This window comes from Hemicordylus capensis, chromosome 5 (genome assembly GCF_027244095.1).
Source record: "Hemicordylus capensis ecotype Gifberg chromosome 5, rHemCap1.1.pri, whole genome shotgun sequence".
NCBI classification, from domain to species: Eukaryota; Metazoa; Chordata; class Lepidosauria; order Squamata; family Cordylidae; genus Hemicordylus; species Hemicordylus capensis.
The window spans coordinates 152,447,952-152,459,258 of NC_069661.1; the positions used below are offsets into that span (position 1 = coordinate 152,447,952).

An 11,307-nucleotide genomic window follows, 5' to 3' on the forward strand; every position below is an offset into this window, starting at 1 on the left:
GACCTCACCCAGACTTCAAAGGGCTCGATGCAAATGTATTGAGGGATGAAGGAGAGCCCTAGGCTCTGCCAATAATACGAGGAAAACAGTATCCCGTTCGGGACAAGAGAGTTTTGCCTCAGATACAGGACTTCCCGTATTATTATGATTGGACAACATGAAGGTTTCCACAGCAGGGGTTTCCGTGAACTTAAGCATGGGGTTGGCACACTGGTATTTCTGCCAAGAGAATGGTATCACTCTCCTGGCATGTGTGCCCTTTGCTGGGACACAGAGTTGCCCTGTTTCTGGTGCTACTGGGGCTCCACGTCTTTGTGTACATATTTCTGCAGTTCTGAATTGCTTCAGACCTCTCTTGCTGTGCCCAACTGGTTATCCCATCCTTTTTGAGCTGATTGACAAGGGGGACCATAAGATGCAGTGGAAAGCGGGCTTTCTCCTATGTGGTTCTCCCCGTTTAAATGCATTGAGGCCAGGGACTTGACGTCCCTGTTGCCAGGCAACAGCAGAAGAAGTGCGGAAATGGTGGAGGCCAGGGCATCAGCTCTGAGAGGCGGCCAGTAAGAACCATTGCCACCCTAGAACTGACACATTTCTGGGCTGCTCTAAGCTGGCCTTACGATAGACGTGGGATCAGTGCATGCTGTGCACACACGCGTCAGCCATTTGTGTGGTAATGCTGAACGGGGCTGCAAGGACCGCTGCAGCCCCGTGCCCACGCTTTTTGGGAGAGCGCTGACGGGAGGAATGCAGCAGGGCAGGGATAGGCAGGTAAGAGGCACCCTCCCTGCCCCTTAAAGTAACCCTGCCTGCTTCTGAACCAACTTGAATGCCAGCATTTTTATCCAGTTCAGAGCTCCACAAAAGGAGCGCCAAACCGGTTCTGTGCCCATCCCTATCAGCTACCTGTATACACCACGGGAGTGGCAACTCAGAAGCCCTTCTGCTGTGATATACATGGGTACCACCTCTGTGAACATGGGGCCACTGTGGGGCATGGTCAGCAGGCACGTTGGCATCAGGGGGAATGGCCAGAATATGGCCCTTTTCTCCTCCTCCATGCTTACTGAATGTGGAGAAGATTTTGTGAGACAAGGGCTACAGGGGGCATGGCCAACGGCAGCCCATCCAGGTGCAGCTGAGGGGGCAATAAACAACCTGCAAGTGTGACTTGTTCTCACTCTTCTTGCTCTGCCCCAGCTGCCTCACTCTCCTCTCTCTCTCTTTCTCTCTCTCACACACACACATTTACCCCAGGAACGTGGACTGGTCATTCACCAGGTTGGGGGAACCTGGTGAATGACCAGCCCATGTGCTTGGCATTAATGTGGCAGTGGGGCAAGGCAAGTGGGAACAAGGCAGCTGGGGCAGGGTGAGAAGAGAGAAAACCAGCAGCACCTGTGGCTCATTCCCCCTCGCTGCACCCAGACAGGTTGTCACCACAGATGAGCAAGCTATTCTGGGGTAGAAACTCTAAATGGGCCCATTGTTACATTTGTAACAGTCAGTAAAATCTCAAATTAAATACATAAGTGATATTTATGGTATGTGTGTGTTGTTTCTCCAAGAATAGATTAGGTGTGGCCAGTTTTCAACAAATCAATTACAGTTTTATCTACATTTTATATCTTTGGTAATTCCCAGCACTGTATGATAATGCTGGAATTATCTACGCTCCTTCATGGAATGATTTTCAGGATACCTTTCAACTTACTCAGTCTGAAGCACAGACATATTTGGATAGGTGAGGCCAACTATATGTGTCCTTGACCACCTTGGCTGTTTAGAACTGCCAAAGCAGGGTTGACTGTGTGGGTTAAGACTGATTAATGCCTTTGTTAGGGAAGGAATCATTCCTGCAGTGTAATGGAGGCTATAATGGAGACCCCTTCTGGGGGGGGGGTGCTGACCCAGTGCTGAAGCGTCATGATTTGAACCAATACTGCCTAGTGCCCAACCTGCCATGCCTGGGCATGATTCTCAGGCATGTGTTGGCAAACAGCTCTAAGTGTTTCTGAATACTGATGACTTAAGACTCACTTCTACTCAGATTTGGGATATGAAATGACCTCAATCTCCCTAAAAGATGACCTGCACCAAGAAATGGACCAGGAGAGGAAGTACACTCCTGTTGGTTTTCCTGAATCTCAGCAGAATAATCCATTACCATCAAGCAAGATATCCTTCTGGGCTGCCTCTCCAGGATGGGACTGATCTGCAGTGGCTCCAGTCATTTCTTGAAGATTGATCCCAGATGATGATACTGAGAGACTGCTGCTGTTTCCAATGACTGAGGATACCACAAGGCTTAATCATCTCTCCCATGCTGAAGACGAACTGAAACTGACTTACATAGAAATACTGAGCGAATACATCCCAACAGAACTGCATACAAGGAACACTTCTGCACAGGCATGGAGAGAAGGTGGTGATTTTCAGCAATTTCCTTCTCTTTGCAGCCACTGTGACCTTTGCCTCATGAAAACATGTTTCTAAGGATCCCACAGACCTCAGATGCATTTCTGGGAGGCACAGGTATTTTTAGAGAGAGAGGGGGATCACCAAAAATGACATCTACCCTTTACTTACTTATGTATTTATTTATTTATCATATTTTTATACTGCCTGATATGTACATCTCTAGGGGTGTACAAAATTTAAAACAGTATAAAAAAGTAAAAGCAGATTGAAATTATGTTTATTATAAACAGAATAAAATTTATGCAGGGCAGAAGTCTTCCCTCTGCACAATTCTTTCTTTGGGTGTAGGCCACTGTTGGTTGATGGCTCTGGTTATTTGGGTGAAGTTTTACAGTATGTGCTAGCTTGGAGATACTCCTGGATGTGATGCTGCTTCTAGATCTTAAGTTAGCAGTGGTGGTCAGGAATGTTTCCTATCAGCTTTGGCTGGTTCACCATCTGTGACCCTACCTAGTTAATTCTAGGGGTATGTACAAATTGGTTCAAGCTGAACCAGTTCACCCTGAACTGGGCCAGTTCAACCAGTCTGATTGCAAATTGAACCAGCCTTCAAGAAGGCTGGCCAGACTGTGATCGGACCAAACCAAGCCCGGTTTGTGGTGAACTGTTTTGGCGGGCTTGTAAAAGAGGATCCAGTGAGGATTATCCTTTATAAGCAAGGAGGAAGCCTTCACAAAAGGCTTCTAAAGGGTGGCCGGGTGGCAAGACACACCTAAAAGTAGATGATAAGGTCTTCTCCTTATCTCCCCTGGTCCACTGCAGAGTGGCAGTGCTCCCTCCCTTCAGCAGCCCACACAGCAATGCTGCCCTGGCAATGACCTGGCCTCCGCACATGCACGAAGGCCATTTGCGTGGTCAGAGAGTCAATGCAAATGGCCTCCATCAACACACTGACCACACAAATGGCCTCTGTGCGTGCTCTGTGCAGTGCAGAGCAGGGCGGATCACTCTGAGGCCGGGCTTCATTGTCCCGGCCTCCAAGAATTCCACAGTGCATCACACACCGAGCACAGTGCACTGGAGAATTCCCCCAGGAGATGGGTGCTCTAGGCATCTGTCTCTGGTGCTCTAGGCGCCTGTCTCTGCTGACACACAATCTTGGAGCTGAGGTTAAGGGCTCATTTGTGCTGAGCCAGACTGCAGCACTAGTTTTAGTGCCACAGCACCACCAGGATTTGCATGGATCCCAGCAGTTCTCATGGTCAGCCAAGCCCAGGCCTGGCCTTGGCTGCTCATAAGAACAGCCTCATTGTTAACTTTGGGCTGGTTCAGATGAACCTTCATCCAGCATCTACCCATGCATGATGGGGGTACCATGTGCACAGACATCCTTCCCTACCACCCCCAAAATATTGTGGCGCCTTTCTTTAATCATGCGGTGAGCCAGTTCATTCAAAACCAAACAGACTAGCAGATGAAGTATCATCCTAACCAGCCCATTATTCTTAACATGTTTTTTTTTAAAAAAAAATATTTTAAGTATCTACAATGAGTTGTAAAATGAAACAGATGCGTAAATGCTTGAGGCACAAGTGGGCTAACTTGTGAACCGCCTAACTGATTTGAACCAAACTGGGGTTGCAAGGACACCTTGATGGACACTTGATGATGATGTCAACCACCCCTATTCAAGATGGTGGATCTGTGAATGTTTGAGGTTGAAGTGCGAACCAATTTGTACTAAATTTTGTACAGTTGTAGGGACACACATTGAGGGATTACTCAATGGCATAGTTGCTGATGTCTTCCACCCCAGTTCAAGCTGGCAGATACATGAAAGTTTGAGGCACAAGTGGGCTAACTTGTGAAGGCAGCAATCATCAATTAAGATTAAAGTGAAAAGAAAGGCAGATTAGTTCTTATTAGAACATCTTGTTGGTATTGTTTTGGGCTTAACTTCAAAGATTACCTGACCCCACTGAAATACTGGCAAATGTTAGGCCATAGATCTTTATATTTGAGAATCGAACGTATTACTAGTTTTCAAAGCTGCAAGACATGTATGGAAAGTTAAGGTAACAGACATGATTTTAATCCTTTTTTAAATGAAAAGTTTATGCTGTGGAAGAATCCCAATTTAAAAGGGCAAAAAGGGCCTCGTGTAATTATGTTGGATCAGCTTATTTCTTTGAAAGTAGTCTTAAACCTTTTTGAGTCCTTGAGAGCCGAGTTCAATTTACCATATGATGCAGGTTGGTAGTTTATCCAGTTGAAGCATTTGTTAATTAGACTGTTTGATCCTGATGCACTTGCAGCCTCTGAAGCTCCACCCTTATTATTGGAGTTGGAACACTTATCAGAATTATCAAACTCAGTAATTTTTCTTTATCAAATATTTAATGAAATAGATTGATATTATATTTGAGACTATAGCTTTGAGGACCCTCATTTGATTTAAGAATGATGATCCAACAAACTTTTATTCCATACCTATCAAACACTGCAGATAATGTTTGATACGAGTTGGTTACAGTCTAGTGTTTGTTGGAGGTGTAATGCAGAAATGGGAACATTTCATTTTTACCTCTACCTTAGGAACATACATAAAAACAAATTGATAATTAGGGCTCTTTCAGGTCCAGCTGTATGAGGGATGTTAAGTATGGTTGACAAAAAATTCATAGATCTTAATTTGTTTTCTGTCAAGAAGGCTATCAAACTTACAGAAATATTTGCAAGCTTTCATCTTCACTGACTTGAAAACTTTCTGAAAGCCACACATTCTTCTACATTGTTTCAATAGGACTTTCCAAATAGCCAAATAATTTTTGTAATGCAAACATCATAGAAAGTGAAACCTCTCATTAGAGACTATGAGCCAAGAAAAATAACATCTGAGGGGCTTTTTATTTTGCTCAAAAAAGAATAAAAATATACAAAGGCGGGAATAGAAAAGGCCTATTAAGAGAGAGATCAGAGTACAAATACTTAATCCCCCCCACACCCCAAATCCCATTCACATCAAATTAAAGAGTCTTCTGTTTGTTGAAGGTGTGATGCAGAAATTGGAACATTAACACATATTATTTGGTCATGTTCATTGTTTCATTTTGGTTTGAAATTCACGAGATTATTACTTTGCAACGATCTTTGCTAAGGATATTCATGCACTTTTAGAGTATACTCCTAGGACATGTAATTTATCCTTACATCAGAAATTATGGATCCTTCAAGCCTGAGGAATTGTGCAAAGGATCATTATACAACATTGCAAGGACAGATCTACTTCCTAACCTTCAACTTTGTATGGCTACATGTTCCCTGTTGGCATTTAACTAGAAGAATGTAATTGTAAGTTTTGTTTTCTTCGTAAACTATCAAGACAGGTTCACACTGGCAAGTCAGGAAACAGAGATTTGTTGGTAAAAATGTCAGGACCCAAGAACATGCACTACCACTGGCCATGACATCTGAACCCACCCATGCCTGGTTCCTGCATCATATTACCAACAATCTCTAAATTTCTGCCCGACTTCTACAACCAGGAATTGAAATTGAGTGGAAGTCAGGAGAATGTTAGTAATATAGTGTAGGAACCAGACTTGAGTGGGTTTGGATGCCACATCCACTAGGAGCACACAGCCTTGGGGTCCAACATTTTACTGATAAGTTTCCCACTTCCCAGCGATTATGTGAATGAACCTTCTTTTGTAAAAATACAACTCAAAGTTCTAGTGAAAAACAGGGTTAAATCCTACAGGACTACATTATGCTGGTAGTCCTTAAAGTAACAGGATTCTGAAAACAGCATTGTGGGAATATTGGTTATTTAGCACATTTCATGTATTCCTCAGACAGTTCTTCTGCTGCACTATTCTGATTTTCCACTTATTTGAAAGAGAGAATTTTGCAAGAAAGCTAGAATTCCACAGGTAGTAAGCAATCCTACAAGACTAACTTGAATTGTACTCTAAAAGAGTTAACATCCACTGAGGCTACATATGTTGCTATAAGCAGAAAATGCATTTAATAGTAACTGACAACGGAATGTATTAATATTTCCTCTTGTTAGACCTTCCTGGGAATTGGAGGCAGCTAACATTATCCACCTAGTTGTTTAAGGCATTCTTTAAGACATCTAAAATTCCTCTTTACACAAAGTAGTAAGGGACCCAAATTTATTTAAAACAAGGAGAAATCTTTATTGATCAGTGACCTTGCTAAACTGGTTTATTAGAGCAATATAATTTCACCTTTAAAACCTTGCATCAGGAAATTCTATACAAAGCAAACTATTCCTTTGTAATAAACTGAACTGCAGATACAAATTCTTGCTTTGAAACTTTTATTAAATTTCATTTAAATTGATAAGCGCTTCTCTAGATTAAAGGTTATAAAAAATGGATGTATCCAATACAATTCTCTCATCTTTAGAAGCGGTAATAGAAATACGAATTCAGATAAGCTATAAAACTTTATTACATACAAAACATTTGACCATTATACTGAAAGTTTTTGTAGAATGTCAAGTTCTACAAAACAAAGTGAAATATTTTGCACCATTAAGTCAACCATGAGCTACAAGTCTTCATCCCTTAAGCATCCTTGGTCAAAGCTTCAGTCATCAGAAACTTGAAACACTTGGTATATTCAAGTAACCCTGAGTACATAGTGCAATAGCACAAAAGTCATATACAATAGTCCATTGGCTACATCTAGAAGAAAAATAAAATCAGTTCATATTTATTGTTAAGCAAGACAGAAAGTTCCCTTGGAAACAGGGAAAGCAGCTGATGTCTTTCCCAGACTCGTGAGGTAGTCCAATGGGAGAAAACAAAAACAAAAAAATCCACAAAAAAAAGTTACTGAAGGGAAGGGAAACAAGATTGCATCTCCTCTCCATGACAAGTAGCTTCCTCAGCCCAAGGTTGCGAAGGTAGAAGTTACTGTGGCTCACAGCTTGTGTGTCAAGCGGGCAAGCAGCCAGCTGGGGGCGGGCTTCCAAACAAGCTGTGTGGAGCGCAGGGACAGAAGAGCGGCGACTTCCCGCAGTCTTAGCCCTAAAGTGCAGTTAAATTGAATAAAAGGAGACAATCCAGACCAAAGCAACTGTAAACAAGTGACTGACATTTGACCCTCTCTTTGTTCGCTACATGGGGGGTGGGGGGGCGGGAAGGAGGGAAACATTCCGAGTCCTGGGTCTTTCCTCTTTTCCTTCAATTCGGGGCGGTAGTGGGAAGATATTCGTCCTTCGCGGGACTTTATGCCTCAGCATCTGATCACAGGGAAGCGGCGGATCTTCACCACCGGCGACAGGTTAACCCGCAGGATGCGCTGCGCCTTGCGCCGGATGGCTTCCAGGCTCTGTCGCTTCCACACGTTCCCGCGCACTTTGATGGTGGGGAAAGTGGTGAGGCTGGGGGTGGCCGCCTTCCAGATCTCCTCCAGGGACCTACCCTCGAAGACAGTCCACGGGGTGACGGGCAAAGACCCCGAGGAGAGCGAGGCTTGCTTCTCCCCCACCACCTGGGGCCCCTGCTGCGGCTGCTCCTGCCGCCCCTCACAACTGGAGGGAGCAGCCTCAGAGGGTGGCGACGGAGGCAGCGGCGGCTCCGGGGCTAAAGCCACCACTTGTGGGCTGCGCTTCTTGGCCGCCCTTTTTGCGCCGCCTCCTCCTCCTCCGCCTCCTCCTGCCGCTGCTCCTCCTCTGCTCTTGGTGTCGCCGCCAGCGGCGGCGGCCACAGCGACTCGCAAGCGCCTCCCCCTGGCGGCAGCTCTCCGCCAAGGCCGGTCCCTTCTGCCCGTCACCAAGCCTCGCGGCAAGTCCGGCACTACGGCCCGGCAGGAGGCGTACCCGTAGACGTCCTTGCTGCGGAGGATGACCGGCGAGAACTCGTGCTTGAGGCTGCACAGGAAGTTCCACAGCTCCGCGTCCGAGCTCATGAACTCCGTCGACTTGGGCACCAGGAGCTTGAAGGCGTCGCCCAGAGCCTTGGTGCCGCCGCCCGAAAACAGCACCTGCGAGCGGGAATGGACAACTTTCTCCGTCGCCTCCTCACAACCCGGCGGCTCCAATCCAGCCCCGGCGGCGGGAGACGAAGCAGGCGATGGGGTGGGGACAGCAGCCGCCGCCGCGGTGGCGACGGCTGCTCCGTGGCTAGTGGCGGCTCCTGCTTGCTTCATCCTCCCCGCGCCGCGGCGGCGGCGGCAGCGCCTTCTGCTTACTCCTGTCCTCGCCAGCGCCGCCGCCTGCCGTGGAACAGCTACTGCGTTCGAACTCTGGGGTGAAGATCCAGCAGCCGCGCTCGTTCGCTGTCTCCTGCCGCCCCGCAACAGCGCCTGTTTTTAAGGCTACGCCGCGGAAGAAGCACTTTTTTTTCTTTGCCCAGCTCAACTTCTTTCGCTTCAGCGCGGCGGAGAACACCGATCGATATCCTACCGCCACCCAAGCAGCCGGCACAAAATGGAGCTCTTTTTAAAGCCCCTGGCTGGGAGGCTGCTTTTCCACGCCTTTTCAGACCCTTGGCTTTCTTTTTAATTGGTTTGTTTGAATTGCATCATTAAGTGAAACCACGCCCCGTTAAGGATCAGAACCACATCTGATTATACCCATAATGGCACCCACTAGAAGTTTGTTTCTTTGGGGCTAAGGTAGAAAAAGTGAGTTAGTTTTAAGTGCACTCATCATAGATTCACACAAGTCAACAGAGTTGCTTCCAAGTGAAATCCAAAGCAGGGAAGTGCCCTTATCAGAACCAACTAAAATATCAAGAAGTAGTTTTATATTGTAATTTTTCAATTATAATAAATGTATTACTTCTGGCTTTTAGGGTTTTCCCCCCGATAGATCGACATGGCTACCTATGGTTTTTCCAAACACAACGTTTAGGATCAAACTATTAGTTTAAACACGCCCAAATGTTACATCCGCTTATTCAATAGTAGTCACTGCAGACTTGTAAATCAGATGTTATTTCATATGAACTTAGGAAGCTGCCTTATACCGAGTCAGACCATTGGTCCATCTAGCTCAGTATTGTCTTCACAGACTGGCAGCGGCTTCTCCAAGGCTGCAGGCAGGAGTCTCTCTCAGCCCTACCTTGGAGATGCCAAGGAGGGAACTTGGAACCTTCGGCTGCAAGCATGCAGATGCTCTTCCCAAAGCGGTTCCATCCCTAAGAAGAATATCTCATACATGCAGGGGCGCACCTAGGTAATTTTGGTGCCAGCCATGAAGGGCTTTGGACATCCCCACCCCCCAACCAGTGATTTTTAAAAAAAGTTTAAAGTTGTTTTTTAAAAAAAATGCGAACCAGCATTTTCAAAGGCCTCCCATGGAGGGTCTCCACAGAAGCATGCCGCTGCTGCTCTGTGGCGCTGAAAAATTCAATAATCAAACTTCACATCTGAGGTGTGTGTGGGGTGAGCCGAGCAGGCCTCTCCCACCCCCATCTCGGCTCACCCCACCCCCATGGTGATCGCAGTGGGTGGAGCGAGAGCGGCCGCTGGGCCTGACCATTCAGTCCAGCGGCCCTTGAGAACTGCGAGGCACTCCAGAGCGCCTGCGCAATTGGAATAGAGTGTTGCAAGCCCCAATGTCACGGGCTTGTGGCACTCTATTCTAACTGTGCAGGCACATGAACGCCTCGCAGTTCTCAAGGGCCACTGGGCCGAATAGTCAGGCCCATGGGCTGCTCTACCTGCCGCCGCTGCGGCCACCACCATGGGGGAGGGGGAGGACTGCTCGGCTCACCCCCCAGCCACACACATGGTGGTTAGAATTATTGGAGTTTGGGGGGCAGTGGCGGGGCGAGCATGGGTGGGGTGGCGGCAGGATGCTCCCCTGGGCCTTGGAGGCCATGGACCAGGGCACCAAGATCCAGAGATAAGTGCGCCTCTGCACACATTTAGTCTCCCATTCAAGTGCAAACCAGGGCAGACCCTGCTTAGCAAAGGGGACAGATCATGCTTGCTACCACAAGACCAGCTCTCCTCCCTTAATCTAACAGGAATTGGATTGAACCAACTCTGTTGGTTCAGACATTTGACCACCTTGCAAATAATATTCTGTTTTTGAGGGTGCAATCCTATTCCCACTTACTGGGGAATAAGTTTCACTGAAGCCAGCAAGAATTGTTTCCAAGTAAATATGTATTTTTATATGTAAATATCTAATTGGGATGGGGCTGTAGCTCAGTGGGAGAGCATCTGCTTTGCATGCAAAAGGTCCCAGGTTCAATCCCTGGTATCTCCTGTCAGGGTTGAGAAAGACTCCTGCTTGGAACTAGGCAGGGGCGGAGCCACCATTGGGCCAACGGGTTCAAAGAACCTGGGCCGCTGACCAATCAGGGGCCGCGAGAGCGGCCCCGACACGCCCCCTGCGTCTGACATCAGACACGGGGGTGGTTGTTTAGCTCTCGAGTGGGGGCCGCGCGGCCCCTTCGGGAGCTAAACTAAGGCTGGCGCTGCGTTTGCAGCACCAGCCAGGAGCGGCTCTTCCCTGAAAAGGCAGGGAAGAGTCGCTCCTGGTTGCGCGCTGCGAATGCCCCTTCAGGAGCTAAAAGACTGGTGCTGCCTTCACAACGCAGCCCAGGAGCGGCTCTTCCCTGGGAGCAGCCCCTTCCTTCAGCAGTTAAACAGCAACTCCAAAACGGAGCCTCAAGGCTCCATTCAGGAGCCAGACCATGCACCCCCCCGCATCTGACATCAGACGCGGGGGCGTAGCTAGCCCCTGCGTCTGATGTCAGACACGGGGGGCGGGGCTAGCGGGGGCGCCCGCCATGGCCGCACATAGGCCGCCAGCGGGCTGGCTACGCCCCTGGAACTAGGAGAGCTGAATTGTCAGTGTAGCCGCTACAGAGCTAGATGGACCAATGGTCTGACTTC

The 11,307-nt window shown here is 47.5% G+C and overlaps 1 protein-coding gene across 1 annotated transcript; it reads right to left on the minus strand.

The window, feature by feature from the left end:
• Window positions 1-6,749: 6,749 nt before the first annotated feature.
• Window positions 6,750-8,885, minus strand: CCDC71L (coiled-coil domain containing 71 like). The gene has a single exon (XM_053251652.1). It carries the CDS (start codon window positions 8,602-8,604, stop codon window positions 7,690-7,692), a length of 915 nt encoding a protein of 304 aa, XP_053107627.1. The 5' UTR covers window positions 8,605-8,885; the 3' UTR covers window positions 6,750-7,689.
• Window positions 8,886-11,307: the final 2,422 nt, after the last annotated feature.